The sequence below is a fragment of the Vulpes vulpes genome, chromosome 1 (assembly GCF_048418805.1).
Source record: "Vulpes vulpes isolate BD-2025 chromosome 1, VulVul3, whole genome shotgun sequence".
NCBI classification, from domain to species: Eukaryota; Metazoa; Chordata; class Mammalia; order Carnivora; family Canidae; genus Vulpes; species Vulpes vulpes.
The window spans coordinates 58824179-58848685 of record NC_132780.1 but is presented as its reverse complement, the minus strand read 5'-3'; the positions used below and the strand labels follow the sequence as shown (position 1 = coordinate 58848685).

The window sequence follows — 24507 nt, the reverse complement described above, 5'->3', positions numbered from 1 at the left end:
AGTGGGAATTCAAAAATTTTAAAAGGAAATATGTGTTTTTCCATAATTAATTTTATAATGTCAAGCAACACTATACAAACAATCATTACCTTGGGGTCTTAGAACTTTTAATATTATTTCATTTAATTTATCCAGCAATCATATAAGTACTATGTTAATATGTCTCCATATTATAAAGTTATAGAGGGTTAGAAAAATTAAATGAGATGTCTAAAGTTGAGTACATTATAAACAACAAAGGGGCATATTGGTTCCTCAAAAAAATTAAGAATAGAACTATCATATGACCCAATTCCACTTTGGTATATATCCCAAGGAAATGAAATAAGTATTTCTAAGAGATGGCTGCACACTCATGTTCATTGTAGCTTTATTCACAAAATCTAAGATATAAAAACAACATAAGTGTTGGTCAATGAATGAATGGGTAAAGAAAACATATAGATAGATAGATGAACATGGATGAATTTTGAAGGTATTATGCTATGAGAAATAAATCAGAAAGAGAAAGACAAATACTGTATGACATCACCCAAATGGAGACTCTAAAATGGAAACATGGAGTAGAATGGCTAGAGCGTGGGGAATGGGCTGCTGTTGGCCAAAGGGTACAAACTTTCAGTTAAAAGATGAATATGTTTTGGAGACCTAACATAGAGCATGGCGATTATAATTGACAAAACTATATTATATACTTGAAAATTGCTAAGAGGTGGATCTGAAATATTTTCACCACAAAAAAAGAAATGGCAGTTATATAAGGTAAAGAAGGTGTTAGCTAACCCTATAGCAGTTAAAAATCATTTCACAATATATAAGTATCAAATTAACACATTAAATTTACTTAATGTTAAATGCCTCCAATGAAGCTTGAGAAGAAAGAAAGAAGGAAAGATGGAAGGAAGGAAGGAGAGAAACTAATGAGGGAGGAAGGAAAGGAAAAATAAGGTTGGGTATAAAACAAATGATTTGATGCTTGGTCACAACAAGGAGCTTGTTATTTAGAGGAATTTGGTGGCAGTATTTTCTTTTCTAAAATAACTATTACTATTTTTTCCTGGATTTTCTTGGGTTTTTTAGAAACTCAGAGCATGCAGAAAACTGGTCCTTATGTTTTGGTAGTGGCAGATATTATATAACATCTCTGTAGTTGGCTGTTACAAAGCGAAAGATAAAGTGAGCCATGGTGATGGGACAAGGTGTGTCCTCTGCTTCTATATGACTAAGGAAAATAAGACTTCAGTGTTCATACTTACAAAATATCTGTATATTAACAAAAGTTTTGTCAAAATATATGTTCTTGGTGTATGAATTTTGTGGTAATGTATATATGACATATTTGAAATAGTAAATATTTTTTTGTGCAGGTAACCTTGAAAATACTCTGTGACCTGTTGAGAACTATATATTTTTATATATTTAATCGCTAAAATTACCTAATTTTACTGACCATGAATACCACTCTACTTCATTAAGCTTTTATATGTAACAATATAGTATGTTTTGTTTGGTTGTTTTTTTTTTTCTTTTCTTTTTTTTTTTTTATTTTTTGGTCTTGTACTTGAACATCCAAGGCATTTTAGGGCTAATGATACTTCCCCCTAGCTCTTGCAAAGAAAAAAAAGAAAACACTTTCCAAAATTCATTTTTACTTGGTTAAAGACAAGTTTTTCCTTTAAGACCTCTTTACAGAAATCACTCCTTAGTTAAAAAGATTTCAAGCATGAGACAATATGACAATTTTGTCACCATGCAAAATGTGAAAACTGTAATTAACATAAGGCGTTTCACAAAAGTATGTGACAGTGTAAATGTCACTTGGGCAATCAAATCTTGAAATCCTGTAGGAGAGAGGAAAAAAAGCACTTGGCATTCCATCTTCATGGGAACCATGAATTGTCTGTCATAATTTGGTATTACTATAATCTTGCTAGAATGAATACAAACAACTCTAAGAACTATAAACTTCCAATAGTTTTTATTGTGTCTTAAATTAAGTATACAAATATTTCCCTTGCTTTGCTTTTCCCCCCACATCATAAACACATTTGCTAGTGCATCATTTTAAAAATGGTATTCTTTAGTCCAACATTGATACCTAATTATATATTGTCAATCAGATAAATACACTTAATTTCTGTCTTTTCATTCAAGTAGTCACATTTTAACAGGAACATAGAAAAAGCCCAAATAAGTTATGTGTATAACTCACATACTCATATGTCTTAATACGTTTAAGTTTAAAGCATAACGAAGTTATTGACAGACAAAAAATGTGTACCATGTTTTATATAGAAAGAAAGCTTATGATATATTTGGATCTGAGCATGGCAATACATATGTGACTATAACAACTGATAAGAAAATTGTATTTTTTATTTTTAGGATTCGAATATCGAACTCTGCCAAAGGATCTGTGGAACATCAAATCCATCACAAATACTTACCTTAGTGAAGGACTGAGAAATGCAGAGTGGTAAAATTGGTTGATTAAATATAATTACTTAAAAGTTGACTTATAGATGTCTTGGCCATACCATATGACATGGACCAATGATTTCTGGCTCTAGTTTTGGTGGTTTCCTATATCTACACTTGCTTCTTTCCAATCCATTTTATGTACAACTGTAAGGTGACTTTCTGGGGAGGTGGGATGGGTAGTTCTCGTCCCTTCTCTGCTTGAAATATCTCATTGGCTCCTCATTGTTACTCAGAGTCCAAACTCTTTAGACTGACATTCAGACCTGCCATTCCAACAACATTGCCCGGGCTCCCTATGCTGCAGCTAAAATAACCTACTTGCCAAGTCTGGGTCTGTGATGTTCCTACTTCCAAGCCTTGAGCCAGTTTAAATACTCTGTTTCCAACTCACCCAGGTGACTATAACTTCCCCTTGTCAGAACTGCCATGCCCTCAGCCCCCACCTCTACTGATTTATGACCCTGAATAACTTTTCTTTTTGCCTTGGTGATTTTTAGAGTCTCCCCATCTTCTCCTAAAGACAGTATATGTGTTCCACTCAACTTGCAGCTGTTCCACTCAACTTGCAGCTGTTAACAGGTATAACATTTTTGCTCCCTTTCTGCTGGCTGCTCTTCCCCTGTACCTCACTCTCTATTTTTAGCTTCTCTCTTAGAAGAAAGAGGAAGGGGAGTCCTGATCCGGCAGGGAGAAGAGAAGGCAACTCACCACTTTAAGCCACTGGAGGACTGGTGGAAAGCAGGGTAAATGGCAAAGTAGGAGAAGCAAAGGGAAAGGTGTTTTGTGGTCCTTTCCTCACCTACTATGGTGGAAGTGAAATTCCTGAATGGTGGGTGTAGACTGAGGACAAAGTCCAAAGGAGAATTATATTTGTCACATTCCCCACGCTGACACCTCCAACATGGGGCAGCAGCAACAGAGTAAAATTGGCAAGTTAATGTGGCTGGACAGTGACTGCCTGGATACAGTTCTCCAGGGTCCCCTGGACTACTAAGTCATGTGACAGCATCCAGAAATTGCCCCTGGTCCCACAGAGGATTCTAGAGTCAGGCTGGCAGTTCTGTCTGGAGACATTCCATGATGACATTGTGACACACAGAGAATCGGTTGTTGGGCTGAACAGTATTATGACTAATGAGAATTTTATTGTGATTCGAAGCTAGCACTTATGTGGTTTTTGCCAAAGAGGCATATGTGAAAGCAAAAATACTTCAGGAAGTGGGCGAGTGTTGGCCATGCCCCCCTCCCCGAGATCATCACCAGAAGGCATCAAAGAACACCCGTGTTTATCACAAAATACCCAGGCAAAGCCCACCAGAAGCATTTCAGAATCATCGTCTTTACTGGACAGTATCAGGATCAACAACGGAACCTGAACAGACCTACAGGTTCAATATAGACTCCAGCTCCCAGCAAAAGAAGATAAACACAAAATGCTTACGTCTTTCATCCACCTCCAGATTTAAAAAGGACAATTTAAATTCAGTATCCCACTAAAGAATTCATTCCTTCTCTCTCAAAAAGGGAAAACAAACATTTGATTAGAATATCATATTTATATTACTGAATGTCTTAACTATAAAAAAAGACACAACTGTGTTTAGGGATTTATTTTCCTTCCCTCCAGAAGCTCAAAACATACCACTGTGTAAGGATTTTGAATTAATCCTATTATAAGTAAGTACACTACATCTACTTTCCTAACATTTCTCTTTGTCACTATCTAATATTCTATTAAATTGGTATTTATTAGGGTTGTAGGAGGATAAACTGGGGAAAGCACAGCAAATAAAGAAATTTTACAGTAACTACATTATCTGGAAAGATACTTTCAAGCTATGTAATAAATCTTAATTACATGGAAAAAATGTAGAGTACATATTACTATTGCTTCACTAAAAACTAATCATTTGTTTAGTCTCATTCTGTTGAATGTTTTAAATACTCTATTCCTCCTTTCGTAATTGTAGGAAATGACTCTCAAATTTTAACTTGCCCTTGAGAATGTGAAGTCATTTGAATGGATAGAATATATATTCCCTTTACTTGTCTTGTCCACAGCATATGAAACCCAGAGTCTAATTATTATTAATCAATATTCATTCTGGTTAATTCAGAGTAACAGTTTCTTTTATATTCAATTAGCTGGTTTCCCTGACATATTAGTATAAAGGTAACATTTTTATTTTGATACAATAGCATTATGTCTAAATTTTAATTTTTACTTATTTTTTATGTTCAGGAAACAATAAGTTCCCTTTAATTATGATTCCCTTTCATTATTAAATGGTTAAAACAGAGGTTTGAAAACATGGCCCTCTACTTCTTTGACGTTTCTCTGGGAACAGGTGGGGATCTAGGTCTTACCCCCTCTAGGTAGAGTGGGTTTGTAACTTCCTTGTAATTTAGCTAGTTGAATACAGGGTAGGAAAAGTAAGATAAAAACAGAGAGGGAGACATACAGACCATAAGAGCCTCTTAACTATAGGAAACAAGCAGTGTTGCTGGGGGGCTGGGGTAACTGGGTGATGGGCATCAAGGAGGGCACGTGATGTGATGAGCACTGGGTGTTATATGCAACTGATGAGCACTAAATTCTACCACTAAACTAATAATACACACTCTATGTTAACTACAGAATTAATTAATTAATTAATTAATTAATTATTTAAAATAAGAGGCGGCTGGAGCCAGGTGACTTTTGAGGATGGCTTAATAAAAGGCAGTCCTGCTTCTGCCTTGCTGGCTGGACCACTGCTAGGAGACCTCAGTAAGGAGTCAGGCTACCCTGAAGCAGCCATGCTGTGAGGAAGCCAGACTGTAAGTACAGGCCATACATCTGCTCCGAAGGTCTGCTCCTCACACCCATTCCTCCCACGTGCCAGACTTGTGAGTAAATGAATCTTCAGGTGAGCCCTGCCTTGAGCCATGAAGCCACACCTTCAGTCTTTCCAGCTGGAAGCCCCAGATGGTGTAGAAAAAACTTTCCCCTCTGTGCTGTCTCTGAATTCCTGACCCACAGAATCCACAAGCATAATTATTGTTTAAAGCCTTTGTATTTGGAGCCAATTGTTACAACAGCAATTATTTTTTTTTAATTGTATTTATTTATTCATGAGAGACACAGAAAGAGAGAGAGAGGCAGAGACACAGTGCAGAGGGAGAAGCAGGCTCTCTGGGGAGCCCGATGCGGGACTCGATCCCTGGGCCCCAATCACACCCTGAGCCAAAGGCAAATACTCACCCACTGACCCACTCAGGTGCCCCTATAACAGCAATTACAACACTAGGCTTGTCCTTACACCTATTTTCCAATTCTTCTTGTTAAAAAAAAAAAAATCATCACAAATTAGGGGAAAATCAAAAGATGACAATACAGCTTTTCTAATCTTGACAAATGTTTTTATTTCTATCTATGCCTTTCTATGAGATAATTCACTAAAATAATGTTACAATTGGGAGTACGTTTGTAAAATAATTATATTAATAAGCTTTAAAATATAATAAATATGGTTGAAATGTTAAAAATAATTAAGTTAACGCATGCACCTGATCACCTGCACATAGGTACTGAAATCCCAGCTTATTTGTGGTATTTTACTTCATATTATAAGTTTAATTTACATAAATTACAAATTAAAATAATTTAATTTAGAAGTATATAACCCAAATTATATATAATATAAAAATAATGACTGGTTAGGCATTGATCATAACTATAGCTCCGGTCCTTATGATGGCATAGTCTGTCATTTACCAACATCTGTTCAGTGTTTTCCCTAACGGCCAGCATTTTGGTTAAATAGATAAATGGACTTTCATTGCTAAGGTTCCATAGAATAGAATCTGTCATTGGATAATACTATTAGAAATGGAATTGAACTTGCGAAGGAAATCATCACAGAAAGGCAAGAGACAATGTGATATATTTATGGGTCATAGTCCATCTCAGCACATTTACTAGGTATTTAAGAAATGATTGTTATATAAAAAATGTAGGGCAGCCCGGGTGTCTCAGTGGTTTAGCACCGTCTTCACCCCAAGGCCTGATCCTGGAGACCTGGGATCGAGTCCCGTGTCAGACTCCCTGCATGGAGCCTGCTTCTCCCTCTGCCTGTGTCTCTGCCCCTCTTTCTCTCTCTATGTCTTTCATGAATAAATAAATATAATCTTTAAAAAATGTAAATTACAATGGAAGATGGAAAAGTTTTTTTTTTTTAAAGAATGATAATATCCATTACTGATAATGGCAAAGGGGAAATGACAAGTACATGTCTTATAGGTTTATGTTGATAGAACCCCTGAAAGGAAATTTGGTATTATTTATCAAAAGCATCATATTGTTGCTCATTCTTTGACTCAAATATAACTCCTAGAAATTTATCCAAAGGAACTAATCCTAACATAAGAAAAACATGCCTACAAATTGAAATACCATAAAATAATATTGAAGCAGTGGAAGTAAACTGGTTTTTTTTTTTTTATTGCTGTTATAACATGTTCCTCCAAATTTGGAGGCTTAAAATAGCACATATTAAATATCTTGCAGTTCAGCAGATGAGAGGTCTGACAAGAGTAGGCTGGGGCATGAATGCATTGCTCCTGGAGGCTGTAGGAGACACGCCATCTACTCACCCTTCCTCGTTTCTAGGAGACACTTTGATTCCTTGACTTTTGCCCCCCTCTCCCTCCGCCCATTTATAAATTCAGCAATAGTGGGTTGAACTTCTCACCTTGCATCTCCCTGACCTTCCTCATCCACTTTTTCCATTATCCTGTCTCCCACCACTTCACTAGCTGGCAAAGGTTCTCTTCTTAAGGGCTCAAGCAATTGGACTGGGCCCACCTGGATAATCCAGGCTACTCTCCCCATCTCAAAGTTCTTAATTTGGGTTCAGTGTCTTTTTACCATGTGAAGTAACACATGCACAGGTTCTCGGGATTATGGTGTGGACATATTTGAGGGACCATTATTTTGCCCACCACAACAATTCTAGGTCTAAGAAATGGATAAGAATAAAAAAATTGGGATACTTGCTTACATTAGAATGTTATGATTAAAGCTCCATTGTATGCAGAATAAAGATAACTATCCTTAAAAAATGTTAAGTAGGCACCAGGCCCTGTTTTGAAAGCTTTTCCTATATTGACATTTACAACAATCCTCCCAACAACCCTATGATGTATGTGCATTATTACTCCCCCTACTCCTTAACCCCTTATAGGAAAGGATTCCCAGGCACGGAAGACTAAGCGATTTGCATAAGGTTACATGGTTGGGAAAAGGCAGCAGTGTTCAGAATATGAAATCAAATGGGCTGTGGAATTCATAAGCTTAATAATAAATTAGTTGGACATATATTGTTGATCTATTAAGTGAAAAGAAAAAGCAGATTAAAATATATTATGGATGATATAATCCCATTTTTACAAAAAACTGGTTTGTGCAAAAGTGACAGGTTATCTCTGGGTAGAAGGACTACAGGTGATTATTTTCTTTTTCTATTCACCTTCTTAAAAATTATTTTTGAATGAGAGAGAGAGAGAGAGAGAGAGCAAGCAAGCAGGGAGAGGGGCAAAGAGGAAGAGGGAATGAGAAGGTCTCAAGCAAACTGCACTGAGCCCAGAGCCCAAGGCAGGACTCAATCCCCCTACTCTGAGATCCAGACCTGAGCCAAAACCAAGAGTTTGACACTTAATTGACAGAGCCACCCAGGCACTCCCTGATTCTTTTCTATATAAAATTTATTTCAAAAATACTATTTTTCCCTTTTTATTTTATTTTTATTTTTTCCCTTTTAAAAAAGATTTTATTTATTTATTCATGAGAGACACCCAGAGAGAGAGGCAGAGACACAGGCAGAGGGAGAAGCAGGCTCCATGCAGGGAGCCCAATGTGGGACTCAACCCCGGGTCTCCAGGACCACACCCTGGGCCGAAAGCAGGTGCTAAACCACTGAGCCACCCAGGGATCCCCCCTATTTTTTCCCCAAACAAGAACAAAAATATGTCATGTTTTGCATATCACGTTTGTATATCATATTCAATGAATCAGTTTTATTGGTTTGTGATTGTAAAGTTAATTGCTGCCTTCCTATTTTTAAACTATAATGAACATAGTAAAAGTCAGAGTGAAACTGCTCAGTGGTGTGACAGGGCCAGACTTAAGTTCCTGCTCTTGTCAAATGATTGAATGTTGAGCAGACGGCAACTTTGTGGCTGTGTACCTACTGAATTCCATGAATGGTTCTGAGAGATAAATGAGATAATGGGGGGGGGATAACCTTGAAAGTACTTTAAAGGAAGATGTCAAGGTCAGTCAGATGGCGCTGTGTGATGTGTAACACATTCTCCCCGCAGAAACAAGACACTTAATAATAGTTCTATCACCAGACTAGTCAAGGAAGACTAGTCAAGGAAAGCCTTCTATAGCTGACCAGTGTATGACTATTTCTAAATGAAAGTGCAATGGACATTCCAGCTTGAGATATCTCTCTCCTTCATGCGCTTCAATGGGACAATTGGGATTCTCTCTCTAGTCTTTTCCCCTAAGGCTCCAAGGATAATGGGAAATGCGACAGAAAGCACATAGCCACCGTGGGGAACAGAACTGTAGCCCGATCTAGGTTATCTTTTCATAAGTCAGGCTTCACCTGTACTGTATCTAAAGGATGCAAGGTGAACTTAAAGATAGCAAAATCTGATCTCAATAAAGCTGGGAAAAGAGATAAAATATGTGTGCTCATTCTCCAAAGTATTTTTAAGGCATCATTTCTGTATGGAATTCCAAAAGCATGATGAGGAAGTACAGTAAAATGTCAACACCGTATAGCACAGTGGTTAGAAAAGTGAATTTTGATGTCTCACAGACATTATGGGCTTCTTGTGAGTGATGAATGAGACGATGCGAGTGTAGCATAAAGTAGTAGGTGCAGACAATAAATGTTCGACACTATAAATGTAACTGGTTCACTCCTCTGAGGATAATGTGCCTATGATGCCAGATTAGGAATAAAAGCCCTCGCAAATTTGCCTTATGTTGGGCTTCTCAAGATGCATCCCTGACACAAGGATCTGAGTGATTTTGTTTGGTGGTGATCCCAGGAAGTACTGGGAAAGAAAAGAAATGAGGCAGGGAGGGGAGGAAGCTAATTCTGGGTGCATGACTGAACTAATAGGGTGAACCATGGGCCCTGCGGGCTCCATCCTTGTGGGGAAGCTGATGATGCAGACTACAGCATGTCTCAGATTTCCCATCTCTGGGTTGAGAAGTTGGGGTACTGATCCACCAACTCCCAGCCATTATTGGACAAGAATCATTCTCACAGCTGTTCACTCTGGAGTCAAGCACCTCCAATGGTGGCTAGAAGGAGCCTGTAGACAGATACAGTCCCAGGTGCTTGAAGAAAGAAGGCGGGCACGCACTGAAAGGCAAGTGCTCAGGGACTATGGGCAAGGGTGCTGAGAGTCAGCTTCTCACTAACCCATGGGTTTCTTGTGAATAATGAATGGGGGGATGCAAGTGTAGCAAGCAGTGAAGTAGCAGGGGCGCACAATAAATGTCCAACACTGTACTTGTATCTGCTTTCCTTTAACCTGTCCATAGTCTAAACACCACTCAGGCTGTTGGGGGTTGCAGAACCACCTGCATTGTCGCGGGACCCACCTGCATTGTTGCCAGTATGAACTTAGAAAGGCAATACAGTGCCTTTTCCCCTAAATGGCAGGAGCTTCTTCAATACTGAACATCAACTCGACAGCTTTTGGTTGGGCAGTGCAAAATGCCTGCATCCCCAGCAGCTACTCAGGCAGCTGAACGTGCGTGTAAAGACAAAAACAGTGACAACCTAAAGAACCATCTGCACTACACACCCCTGGCTTAGTTTTACCAGGAGTGTGGGGCAGCTACTACCTACCAGGTCTGGCAGTGAGTAGGAACATAGACCGGGTTCTCTTAATTCCATTAAACCTTGGAAGACACTTTTCTGAGAAAAGCCCATTTACAAGAAGAGGGTGATTCAAAGCGGGCGTTTCCATTACGCTAATAAAGTATCTGCATTTCAGCAATTTGGCAAATCGAGTCCCCGTTTTTTGGCTTTCGACGACTGACGAGTCCTTTCTGAAAATTCAGGGCCGGGTTTCGATGCCCTCTTCAGTTTCTTTGTATTTAGTCGTTCCGATAGGTCCTGGCATTTATCTAAAGGAAGAATCATTTGGGATCCCTTCTTTGTGGTTCCCAGGCTGGAGAGCGTTACCCTACACAGAGGCCGGCTCATCAGAAGGCCAGATCCCGTCAGCTGTGGGAAGCTCGGGCCCGCGCGGTCTCATCCTTCACCCTACGGGGAGTGGGGAGTGCGGGGCCGGCCCGCTTGCTGGTGGCCTTTGCTCCTTTCTTCTCAGTCTCAGCTCCTCGTTGCAGCCGCTCGGCTCCCCGGCGCAGGTGCACCTGGCAAGGCCAGTGGGTAGCCGCGCCGCCAGCCGGCTGCCGGGGGCTCCGAGGCAAAGTGCGCCCCGCGGTCCCGCCTGCACCCCGAGACCCCGGGAACCGGGACCCGGGACCCGGGGTGCGGGCGCCGCCTGGACGGAGCGCTTCGCCCTTCAGGCTTCCGCCCGCAGGTGGCAGCAGCGGGCTCCGGAGCGGGGCTCGGCGCGCGGCTCAGGCGGGCCCCGGGAGCGCCTGCACGACTCCCTCCCGGCGGGCGCGGGCCGCGGAGGCCGAGGGCCGGGGTCGGCTCCGGAGGCTCTGATTTCTGGCGCGGAAACAGTGGGAAGCAGCCGCGCGGCCGCCCGCGGGGGTCCCCGAGTCCCCGGCAGCAACCCCGTGCCCGCCCGGGTCACCCCCCGGGGCTCCCCGAGCGGCCGGGACGGCGCGGCTGCGCCCCCTCCCCCTCCCCCAGCAGCGCGTCTCTAACCCCCGTCTCCATCCCTTCCCCGCCGACCCCCGGCTGCGCACACGCGCGCGGGCGCCTCGGGCTCGGCGGCGGGAGCGGGACCCGCGCCCCCGCGCCCCCCCGCGCCCCCCGGCACCCCCCTGCGCCCTCGGCGGCAGCCCGGCCAGAAGTTTCGGTGTCGGGAGCGGCTCCGCGGGCGCGGGGAGGGGCGCGCGGCGGCCCCGGCGTCTCGCAGCGGGAGGGAGCGCGGAGCCCGGGCGCCGAGCAGCGGCGGGAGGGGCGGGGGCGGGGGAGGGGAGGAGGGGGAGGGGCGGGGAGGGGGAGGGGAGGGGGCGCGCGCTCCTGCCGCCCCCGGAGCCGCCGCCGAGCGCGCGGGGCGAGCGGGCGCGGGGAGCGGCGGGGGCGCCCCTGGGCGGCCAGATGCCCGTGGGCGCGGCGGCGCTCCGAGGCTGCGGCTGCTGCCCCTGCGGGCCCGGGCGCGGCGCGGCGCGTGCAGCGAGCGGGCGGACGGAGGTGCGGCGGGCGCGGCTGGAGCCGGAGCTGGAGCTGGAGCAGGAGCTGCCGCCGCCGCCGCCGCCGCCGCGCCTGCAGGTCCTAATGCCTGTCCCCCCCCAGGACGCGGGCAGCAGCGGCAGCAGCAGCGGCAGCGGCGGCGGCGGCGGCGGCGGCCCGGAGCCCCCGAGCCCCCGGCAGGTGCGCCTGCCCTTCCCCGCGATCTGATTGGATACAGTGGGGGCTCGACGGTGGCCGCCGTGGGACAGTGCGGCGGCGGCAGGGGTCTCGGAAACCATGGGTTATTGCAGCGGCAGGTGCACGCTCATCTTCATCTGTGGCATGCAACTGGTAAGTGACACTCGGGTCCTCCCCTCGGGCGGCGCGCCCCCGGGCCCCGGGAGCCCTGCACGGGAGGCTCCGCCGCCGGCCGCGCGGGGAGGGGAAACACAGGAGGGCAGGTGACACAGGTAGCGGCCGTGCAGCCCAGGACCGCGGGGACGGGCGCGGGGTGCGGGACCCCCCCTCCCCCCGTTTCCGCTCCTCCCAACACAGTTTGGCAGGTGCGGGTTAAACTTGTCTGGGATCTCCCGAGCTCGGGTCTCTCGTGCCTGCGCGGTCTGCATTCCTGCTCCTGTAACCGCGTGCTTGCCGCAGACGGTCTACTGCACAGGTGTTGGAAGAGACACGGAATTTTTGACTTTCCTCCCGCCGGCTAACCCCCTGGCGGTACCTTTTCCTCCGTTGCCATGTGTGATGTTTCAAGGAAGATAATTCCCTTATCCATCTAACGCCCTCGCCAGACCACTGCGCAGGGCAGGTGGTGTCTCCACAGCAGCCCGACCCAGCGGCCACGCTGAGTTGTAAAAGTGTGTAGATTGAAGGGAAATAACTCGGACGGACTCGGTAACGCCACTGCCGTGAACCGAACCGGTGGCCTTAAAATCACAAATACACTGAACTAAAGGAAAGCGTTCTATCTTCCTCCACGATGTATGTAACTGCTCCTGAGATAGATAACGTTGTCTCTGATCCTATAGGATGGAGAACCCTATGCACTTTTTGAGGAATGCTGTGTGTTTGCAAAGAGGCAAGGAGCCAGTAATGGAACACGTCAGGTCTCTGAATTTAAATGCTCTAAGGGCAATAGGAGAGGCTGGGGGGTAGTTCAGAGGGGAGACATGTACCGCTCCAAGTGGTTAATTTGAGGTTAGGGAGTGCTTGCTCCCTCCTGCTGGCAAATAGCGTTCCTTGGAGAGTATGAATTAATCTGCAAAGCCACCCCCGTTTCCAACAATTGTTTCATAAAGCCTGAAAGGACCCCCAGACCGAAGGGGATTGCCGAGACCCCCACCAGGAAAGTGTTCAGAAGAGCAAGGATTTGCTGTTGAAACTGATAGAAGAATTCCTTAGGTGGTCCTCATTGTTCATCAGTTGTCTTGATCCCCAAGAGTGTTTGTTGTTGTTGTTGTTTTGCTTACTATTTGGCTGAAGCCCGTGCTTTTTGGTTGCATATTGTCTTGGGGTGTTTTTCTTCCCCAGGAAAGTTATCTCAAGAAGCCTAGGTGGATCTGTGAATTACTTAGGCTTTCCCACCTTGCCACTTGGTTGTAAGAAAAAGAAGGTGGAACTGTAAATACAGTTTTAAGAATGTAATATTTTTGCAGTGATGTGTAAAGCAGTTTCTTTTTTGCTACATGCTTAAGTTGTGCAGTAAAGGACTTTGCTAACGAGAAAGCTAACCCGAACAATGGGAGAGTTTACTTTGTTAAACCAGTGGTTAGGCCAAGTAAGCCCAATTGTATAAGTGTTTTTTTTTTTTTTTAAACATTCCTATGTTCATATATGATTCAGAAAAGAACACATTTGCTGATTCACTGTGTAAAAGCATAAAACTGTGAGAATGAGTGGGTGGGTAACTATTCTCATGCTATTTTCAGTTTGAAAATTTTAAAATGTGATTTAACTTTAAGTCATTTAGCGCAGTAGGGCTTTATGGTGGCGGTTGTGTAGGCATTAGATCTATGTGGCATTTTGTGTGATGAACGCAAACTTCTCAAGAACTTAGAAATTTTGGAGAAACCTAAGTATACAAATAAGCTAAATATACAAAGTGGCACGATAAGGCTCAAGATTTCTCTGTGTGTGTTTTGTTCATGTGTGTGCACATATGCGATGGTGTGTATGGGAGAAGTGCTCCATCCCTTATGGAACAGAAATTCTGAATCAAAGCGAAGTTCTCTAACAAAACAGAGGCAGTTGTGATACAGGAATGTTCAGCCTAAGCAAGTCTCCATTTGAATCTTAAGGACGTTCTATAACAATCATGTGATTTTTTTTCCCACTCCGACTTTATGTGCCACCAGGCTAATATAATTAGCAGCCATGCTAATGCAGATGCAGAACAAAAAACAAAGGACGAGGAACATTCATTGCTTTGATAAGGCTAAATGATCACATTTAAAGGACCTCAGAGATCTGAAATTGTTACGTCTTAGAAGTAGAGTATTTAATTTTAATAAAATAATTCCTTTGCAAACTAATAATTGCAGAGCACTGCACACAGACACATAAAATAGGGGGATGAATATGTTTTCCTTTGCTCTTGATAGATCTTTAGAAACTTTTTGTATCTATCAGCTATTATGAGTAGAAGTGGTTTTTATACGTAGGGGTGTTTCCAGAGTAACTTATGGCTCAGGTACCGTTGATTGACACAGAGGTTCACCCACTTTTGTTTACTTCTGGAGTGTTCAGTGTGTGTTTTTGTGACGTTTGGGCATGTTGTACTGATAAATCTTAGATCTATTAAAATGAATGGAAGCCAGAGGTAGGCTAGGACAGCAACTTTGTAAAATTCCTTTATTAAGTAACTTGAAGTTTCTGGAAACATTTATTTCCAATTCCCTAAGTAGAGTATCTCTGTGTTAATTAGACTTAAAGGAATAGTTATGTTTAGGCCAGCTTGCAGCTGACCTTTGTGGAGGATGGGGTAGCTGTTGGTACAGTGGCGATGAGAACCTCATTCATCAGGTTATTATCAGAGCAGACGCAGTGTGTGATCTTTTAACAGGTGAGGGACAGAGACAAACGCTCCAGAAAAATTTACCTGTCAGGATTTGACATCTTTGCCTTTAATTATATTAAATGTGCTTTAATTATATTAAATGTGCGTTTAGTTTAACATTCGGCAGATTACAAGTGTGGATAAACATACATTCTTTTAAAAGTCAGTTTATGAGACAGGAATTCAGAATTTCATACCAAAGAGACCCAATACAAAACTTCCATCTTATGAAAAAGTATCTGCTGCTGTATATCATAAATTAAAATCTTTGAGATGTATGGTTATTCCAACTTCAGATTTTAGGATGATTGCTATGAAAAAGGGGTGTGATCTCTGGGAACAGATTTGTTATATGTGCACGATCCAAAGTTTAAGCTCTTAATCTCAAGAAGGTAATTTTCTTTTTATCATTGCTGTCCCTAATGCTCAGAACCTGAAGATTTCAGATAGTAACAAAACTCATCACTGCATGTGCAGTGTTGAATATAGTGGCACAGGACAAGACCAATCTAGCTTCTTATTTACAACTCAGCAGCTTGAGATGACATCTCTGTTGTTTTACTTTATTATTTTTGCTTTTTGTTCTTCAGTGCTTGGTTGACTCAGTACTTTATTTGAATATTGCAAAAATCACTCAGATAATTCTCAGTGAAAATCACTTAGATATACTGTGGAAAAAAACATAACTTATTTTGGTTTGAAAAGAAGGCTTTGTTTTCAAGTAAGAAAATTAAACATGCCCCCCCCCCCCCCGCTTTTTGTGTGCCTCAGATTCTTCTATGGAACATAGTGTATGTGCCATAAACTTTTGAAAGTAGAGATTTATGTCCAGAGTAATGCTTGAAGGTGCCATTCCTACCATGTGCTTTCTGAAATATTGCTCACTTGGAGCAGGAGCAACTAAGGATTGTGTTAGTTCCCACGAAAAAGCACATTTGAAACTTACTCAAGAATGACCAGTTACCTTCTACTGCACAGGTAGTTACTAAGCATTTTCAGAGGGACACATTTTTTAGAAAAGAAAGCCATGAGTGTGTAGATGGACTAAATAAAAGCAATCTTGTTATAATTATGGAGTATTTCAGTGATGTCTGTGATGTTTGTACAGTGTTCATAGTTACATGAAGTATCATGACTTTTTTTTTTTTTTTTTGTAATTAAAGCATGATGTGAGGTGACTTGAAAACTGCCCGTGGAATCTTACGATTTTCCTTTTGACATGTTTGAAAGTCCTTCAGAAGTTTAGAAATCTACCTGCCACAAAACCTCCCTACCCAGACAATTTAAAATTTTAGTTTCCTATGCCACTGATAGTAAAATCTTGTGATCATGACCCAGTCAAACTCATGGAGAAGACTAACAGTTTTCACATGGTATTTCAGAGGCTTACGGTGCAAAAGTATGCTGGGTGTGCTAAGTTGTAAAATAACTTTCTTCTTTTCAAATGTTTTCTCCTTTTGCATCCCAACGTTGTCTTGTGGGTGTGTGTACACATTTTTTTAGACCTGTCCTTTCATTGTAAATTCAGTACTGCTCTGCTCTAAACATTTACCAAGGAAGATACAGAAACTCCTTCCCCTGTCCAGCTCTCTTTCTTGGTTCACGAGCCAAGTGGCACAGCTCCTTTTTTTTTTTTTTTTTCCATATACCCAAAGTTTCAAAGAACCAATCTGTGCAGAGCTTTTCCCCTGCTTTTCTCCAGTAGAGGCTTGGATGGGCAGCATGCCGTGTGCAAAATGCCAGACTCCTTTCTGGCATGGGTCCCATTAGTGGGCAGTGGCCCAGAAATGTGAATAGGCATTGCCACTTCCTTTTCCCTGTGATCCTGCTTTATTTTGGGGTCAAATTCTCTCCTTGCCCAATCAAGAATTTTAGAATGGCAGCCAGGGACTCCCTTGAAATCAGTCTTTATTTCTGGTTCTGGTGCTTTTTTTGTGCATTCTGGCTTGAGAAAAATAAAATCTGAGACAGAGGCACATTTTAACCCTCCTAGATTTATACTGGAAATAAAAATATTAGAATTATGGCATCAGTTGCATTGTATGTATTTATATACATATAACTAATGGCCAAAATTTCAAAGGATATACTTCAGTTATGTTATTTGGTGGAATTTCAAGCAGCTCAGTGTAATTTTTCCAAAAAGTAGTTTTGAAACGAGTATCGCTAATAATGGATAATTTTCTGTTTCCAGGATTTACCACACTCAACTGTCAGGAATCAAACATACGCATGAGAAACATTTCTATTTCCTTTCTAGCCCATTTTTTCACTGATTACATGAACTCTTCCAATTTTAGCCATCATTTCCCCCCAGAGAAACTTGATTATTGTTTATTTTCAAAATAATAAAATGCATGGTCTATTAAGATACAATACATCTAAGGTTCCTTTTGCCCCTCTAAGAAGGATAGAAACAAATCTTGTGTTAACACTTAGATAATTTCTACATATGGAATGAAAACAAAAGTGTATGAAACTTTTGTTCCTACCAAATCCAAGAAAATGAAGGATATTTAAACATTGGAAAGAAATAAGGTAAAATTATGTTTTTTTTTTCCTTTCTACATGTTAAGGTGGAAAATGAAATTTATAAACTGGGTTTCTTTTCTTTTTACCATTTGAGGTATATTTAAATTTGCAAGTTCTTACTATTTAAAGGAATTACTTGCTTCATCTTCCTGAATGCAGTGCTTTTCTTTTTAGGCTTAAAAAACAGGCCCTGGGTCTAATGAATAAAAATATTTCTAACAGTAAGTCTGATGAATCTATAGACTTTCTTTCTTTTTTTTTTTCCACCCAGAATGGAAATAAGGTGACTTCTGATAATTTTTACCTTTTGAATTAATCACGGATCACATGCTAACTTTGATCCTTGTAGAAACTTTACTTGAAAAGTTACAATAAACTGACTCTGGTCTGTACTTAGAAACAAATTTTGTGCTTTTATAATTTATTGTGCTTTAGACATCTAGCTTTGTAAAATACTTATAATGATGAGAGCTGTCAGTATTTACTGGAAGCTTGTTCTGGGCTAAATGCTAATCATGTTTTTTCACCGATTCCAATAATCCTATGAGATGGGCAATAGATACTAATATCCTCACTTTACAGGGGAGAAAGTGGAGACTCTGCAAGTTTAAGCAACTTTCTGAAGTCCTTCTCTCAGTGAGTGACAGAACTTGCCCTCACCCCCCCTCTGCCCCACTCTAAGCCAGACTGAGCTTCACTGAATCCCTTCCATGTGTCATAAAACAGTGTTGTAGCTCATGTTTCTTTGACTCACAAAGGCAAAATCTCCCTTCTGATTCCTCGTGGGCCCAGAAATCAACACGAGACTAAGCAGGTTCGGGGTGTGGGGGGGTGTTGGTGCCAGGCTTCTGTCCAGACCTGGCCGGCCTGGGGGTACCCAGGGGTGCCACAGTGGGGGGCTGCTGGTGGGTGAGGTGTGCACTACAAGCAGACACTCTTCCCTACACAGCTTGCCTCGCTGTTCCCACTAGATTTCAAGTGTGCATTAATATTGCAAAACACACTTGCAGTTCTCCCTTGGAGAGGTGATCCCTCATAATGACATTGTGTTTCTGTCATTGCTGAAGGGTGGGGAGGAGTGTCACAGCTACTATCTGTGTCTGGCCACTTATTGAGAAATCAGCACATGGGATGGGCTTGCACGCTTTGATATGTATGTTTTAGAAAGATTCTATGGGAAGTCGGAATGTATTTGTTTTTCTCAAATTCCCATTTTTTTAAAGCCAATTTCTGATGAATTGCTTATGCAGCGTGATGTTATTATTTGCCTCTTGTTTTTTTTTTTTTTAATATGTCCCAGTCCTAAATCCATCAGGGTGAGTTATTGCTAAGAATATTAGTTAAAATTATTGTGGTTGGGGATGACTTCGAGTAATAGGTTTTTTGAAATGTGCATTGAGTATTCTAGAGCACTTCTGGGTCTTGACAGTGCATCGGAATCACTTGCAGGGTGCTCCCCACACAAATCAACGGACCCCAGGGCTTCTGATTCAGTAGGTCTCAGCGAGGTCCTGGACCTGGAATTTGCTCTTCCAGTGAGCAAAAGGGGGGGACACGGATGCCACTGGTTAGGGACCACACTTTGAGAACCACTGGCCCAAAGAATAATGTCTTCAGTTAGGGTGTTACCCAAATACGTGAACCTTGTTTTTGAAAATTTTCAACGTAAGTAGAAAATTAGCTCATTCTTCCTTTGGCCTTTTATTTATGCGAACACAAACTCCTTCAGGACCAACTGTGTCTATTTAGGACTTTAGCTTAGTCTTATTCAGAAGTTTAAATAAGGGGAATGGAAGGTCTTTCTCCAGCACTTGAGTCTTTGCAGCGAATAGAGACGCAGGCCATGTGCAAGTGATTCTGTGCTTCTAGTGGGTTTGCTCCTTGCCTGTCATGCTGGAGCCGAATTGGTTCCTTCAGCTGTCTCTCTTTGCTAGCCTAGCCCCTCACTATGAATTTCTGGAATAGCTTCTCACTGCCAAGCACAACCGTGGGGGACAGAGGGAGAGGTGGGGCTATGCTGAGAAAGCACTCAACTAAGCCAGAGGGCAGATTTTTCTACACACTGTCTGCCCAACTAAGTGACTGATTGTCATTTCATCACTTAAAAAAGAGAGGCAAATAATTCCTCATCCGTTTCCCCTACAAGATGCTTAGGAGCATCTGGGGAGAAAATGGGCTCAAAGTTTATGTATTGAAGAGCTTCCCGGATGTAAAAGGAGCTTCCCAGACTTGTGATATCTAGACAACCTTTGTAAGTATGAATAGTTTAATCTTCCAGAACTGCTTATCCAGTCACAGGAGGGGTGGGTATGGGCTGTTTGTATATCACTTGGACAATGACTTTAGTTGTAACAACTAATTTCTTGTAGGAACAGTTTTTTTCTTCACCCACCTGTCATTTTGGGGGACTGTGTACATAGGATGATACCCCTGGGTGCAGGTAGGTGAAATAGGTCAAGTGTTATGCTTTGGTGTCTAATACACCTACTTGAAGTGTTCATTAAGGATTGCATTTTACAAATCGGTCAGTACAGTCCTTCTTTGGACTGGTATTTCTTTTAATTTTTCATTATTTTTAATTTTTTTATAAATTTATTTTTTGTTGGGTTCAATTTGCCAACATATAGAATAACATTCAGTGCTCATCCCATCAAGTGCCCCCCCTCAGTGCCCATCACCCAGTCACCCCCAACCCCACCAACCTCCCCTTCCACCACCCCTAGTTCATTTCTGGACTGGTATTTTAAAGCTGTGTTCCATGGACACGAGTTCTGCAAAATGCCCTGTAGTACAGGAGCTCTGAGGTTAAATAAGTTGTGGGATGCTACAGGCTTTTCAGCCTCTCTCCTGTCCCCGAAGGGTCACAATACATCCTACTGGCCCCTAGAAGTCCTACACCAGAGAAACTGCTGCTTAATTCCATTTAACTCCACAAATACTTAAAAAGTGCTTGCAGCCAACCAAGGACCTCTTTTCCTGAGAGCCCCTATTAATCTTCCATGGAACCAGCATTCTCAGTAACACTTTTTAGCGAATTATTACTCTTGGCTAATGGTGCCGTCCAAAGTTAATAATATTAAATTATTATCTAAACAATATTGAAGGGCCGAAAATTCAATATGGACACTCTTAAGCTACTAAAGAGGTATTTAGCAAATAGCAATACATAAAGATGTCTAAGAATATCAAATATTACCATCACGTAATTAAAATCAATGAAGGGGACCTCGTTTTCACACACTTGGCCAGTTTTTCATGTATTTCCTTGAGTTTCGTGAAATGATGTCTCAGCCACTAAAATCACACCCCTTAACCTTGAAATTCAGTCAGGTCTCATTACTGGTGTTACAAAGACCGAGGGATGTTGCAATAGGCTTCCGAAGATATTTGGAAATTTAGAACACCTGAGGGAGGGCATCTGCGGAAGAATTTTTTTTTTAAAGTCATGGGTGAGGAGCAGGGCCTGTATCCTACATCTGAAACCAAGCCTGCCTTGCCAGCATCGGCCCCTAAATGTCTGTCTTTGCAGGGCTGGTGGTAAGGAGTTCTTGTACTGACTTTTGTTTCCTAATCAGTGCACACACTCTAAAACAGTAACACATTTAAAAGCCCTAACAATGTTGTGTTCTTTGGAAACAAATGGGTCTTAGATGGGAATGGAGGAATCAGATCTCTTCTGCTAACAGAAGTCTTTGTACGCATGTGTATGATGCTAACTACACAACAGAATAAGGAGGTGTTTCAAATGTTTTAACTGACAGCCATGAGTCAGATGATAGATGGGTCAGTGTTATGTCTACAAGGTTCAGTGGTCGGGGATTCATCTGAGACTCCTCTGTGTGGGCTTCTAGGCCTGGGGATATACAAGGCAGATCTCCTAGACTATTATTATTATTATTATTATTATTATTATTATTTTTCTTTTTTGTAAAGGACAGTCTCTGATGTCACTAGGAAACAAAACGTGGGGAAGACTTTTACAGGCCCCATGGAGACCATTACAGCCTGCGTGCTTCCGTGTTCATGGGCCCCTGGCGAAGGGCTCTGTTGACTTGCCTTGGCATTGAGTACTTCCTTTGTTATGGCACCTGCAGGTGGTGGGAGGCAGCTTGCTCCTGGGGGTCATGATTCATCCTGTGGATGCGGAGATCCTGATCTTTCTCAATCTGTAAATTTAGGGAATAGCTGACCTATATGAGTTGATGAATCCAGGTGCTGCCCATTTGTTCCATTTGATTTCTCTGAGCTGCAGAGGTGAGATCAGGATCTGGGGATGTGTTTAATGCCAGTTATTGGGAGCAGTGAGTGAGCTACATATTTGAAGACTTTAGAAGCATCTGTGGGTTTGATAATGCACAAGTGGTATATAAAGAGCTCTGGGTCTTCCCCCCACCCCCCTTCTGCCTTTTTAAATAAAGCTTTGCTTGGCGTTAAATACAGTTAAATAAGCCAGTTCCGACTGGCTGGCTCAGTCGGAACAGCACAGGACTCTTGATCTCAGGGTGTGAGTTCGAGTCCCGCATTGGGTGTAGATATTACTTAAGTAAATAAGAGGATTTTAAAAAATAAAGCTTGCTCAAACTTGGTGATTCTCTACAATATTGGAGCTGTGTCTAGGGTTATGTATTTCTTACCCTTATCAATAAAGGATTAATGAAGTTTAATTTTTGCCCATCTTTCATAAAATGTAGCTCCATTTTATTCAGTCAGAGGATGTTAGTTAAATTATGGCTCTTCAATAGCATTTATGAACCTGAGTTTTACTTTTCTTTTGGCTTGGTATTGAAAGTTTTCTTCTTTCTTCTAAAGGATGGGGCTGGGGAAGTAGAGAGATGTAGGGGAGAGCTGGCTGGATCCTGAATGTCTAGCAGTTAAAAGGCAAGTAATACTTCTCTACTTAAAATGATATATGCATTTTTAAAGCCTGTGAAGATGACTGCGAATTCACTAATGAGTTTTCTCGGGAACATATTTCTGGTTTTATCTATAATGTTCTTGGGAAATTCCACAGGCTCTTATAGGGGACACTGCTCTCCCATTTTACCATTTTATAGACTGTCTTGGAGTAGATTTGTTGCTGTTCAAAAAAAGCTGTCCTAGAAACCAGGCAAGTGGCATAAGTTCAATTTACGTTTAGTAAATGTAAATCTTGTAATAACAGTGTTTAGTGACCTTTAATTATATGCCTCTCTTACTTTAATTCTTAAGGGAAACCTGTTGGTTTTCACTTTCTTTTCACAGGAATGAGATAGTGATGATTGCTACGTGATTGCACTTACTTTGACTCCAGGGTTATATTAAGTACCACAGCAGCCTGAAATGTTAGCTTTTCCTATAAGTAGGGAGAAATTAAACCCAATGTATTTTTTTTTTTTTTGAGATTTGTATACCAGTAAGGCAGACTTGACATGCAAAATAGTTCTGTTGAATATAGGCTTATTTTAAAATTTAATCTTTCATAATGTGAATAAAAATGTCACATGTTGAACTTTAATAGTAATACATGGATGAGGAGTATTAGCAAAATTGTTGAGTCAGAGGCAGTGATCCCAGTTTACAGGAGGGGCGTTAACTTTTTGGCTGAAAAGTTAATTCTGTGACATAAAAATAGCTTTCTTTTACAAAAATACATCTCCCTGAAAGTCTTTCTGATGTAGTTTGAGTGCAGCAGTAGTTGGACCCATGATTGTCAGATTGTCCGAGGTGGAGAACCACCTATGCCTGGGGCCCTGCCCTTGGGTCTTGGGAGAAGAAGACCCAGTGCAACTCCAGGAATCAACCTAGAGTTGATTACTAGCCTGCACTGCTGTGTTCCAGTTAATGTTTCAAAATAAATGAATGAACAGTGGGAGGAAATGAAGTAACTACTAAATCAGCTTCATCAAGAAGGATTTATGAAATGTCCACCCATGAATAGCATACTGACATGTGCTGAGTAACTTAAGTGTATGTTTCTGTCCTTTTGGCAGTTAGGGTATGGTCTAGCTGAAAGGAACGTCAAGCTGTGTTTCTGTCATGGGTTGATCTAATATTTAGTGTTTGTAATAATTGAAGATCAGTTTAGGTTGCAACATGATCCTTATTTATTTATTCACGAAGCCATAGTACTTGCTTAATGTGGTAGCACTTAAAAATGCTCTGCTGTTCTCTGTCATGAACCGAAGATCACATTTCAAGCTACTATAAATAAGATCAGTGTTGGTGAAAAGTAAATGTTGATGTAAACTGGGCCATCTTTGAAAACTGTGAATTCATATCTTTCAAATTTGTATTATCTAGCTTTACTTACCGTGACTGATAGAACATTATTTAAAGGCTCTCTTAGGTCAGAATGTAAATAATGAAGTGAATCCTGTCTTTATAGTTCACATCTCCAGAGCAGTACTTTTTGACTTTTTTTTTTTTTTAAATGCCTGATGGGCTCTTTTGAGAATCTGCTAAAAGTTACGAACTTTCTCATCAGAAAAATACCCATATAATTTGTGGGGGTTCACAAATGTCTCAACCCGATACATGAAATTGGGGTGAAACCTGCTGATAAATTTTTCCGTTTCTTTTTTTTTTCGTCTAACATTTCATCAAGATATTCTATTTATTGACAGATTTAATTCAGTTACTTTGAATTTGCAAGACATTTTCAGAGATTCTATAAATATATTTGACATGCATTATTTAAAATATATTGTAAAGATAATATAGGCTCTTTGTGAGTGCCTTTGTGTGAGTGTTATGGAAGGTAAAAGATGCAGAGTTGAGTTGGATAGTGTAAGCAAACTAGGCCTTTATCTAGGAGGTTAAGTAATATGCTTGGATACCTACAGAATGATATGGAATAATAAGAACTGTAAGAAAAGTAAGAGTGAAGTAATAAGGGGACTTGGGGGAGGTAATCACTTATGTCTTTCTAGGCTCATCATGCTGGTATATGATAGGTGGACTTCTACAACTAAAAACTGGAGAAAGGAGAATCCCAGAAGGAAGAAATGGTAGGGGGTGCCTGACTGGCTCAGTTGTTTGGGCATGCAACTCTTGATCTCAGGGTCA

The 24507-nt window shown here is 41.7% G+C and overlaps 1 protein-coding gene across 5 annotated transcripts in view; it reads left to right on the top strand.

Annotated features, from left to right (window-relative positions):
• The first annotated feature begins 11887 nt into the window (after window positions 1-11887).
• The window catches only part of NKAIN2 (sodium/potassium transporting ATPase interacting 2), a 953766-nt gene continuing 941146 nt past the window's right edge, over window positions 11888-24507 (top strand). For 2 of the 5 annotated variants that reach the window (XM_072765070.1, XM_072765069.1), the window contains exon 1: window positions 12132-12215. Coding sequence is in view for 2 of the 5 variants with exons in the window: in XM_026013431.2 (XP_025869216.1) it covers window positions 12162-12215 (54 nt within the window). In the remaining 3 variants the exon portion in view is untranslated. Of the gene's footprint in view, window positions 12216-19444; window positions 19715-24507 lie in introns of those variants that run through there. The other 3 variants (XM_026013431.2, XM_026013429.2, XM_072765071.1) reach the window with 3 other exon arrangements.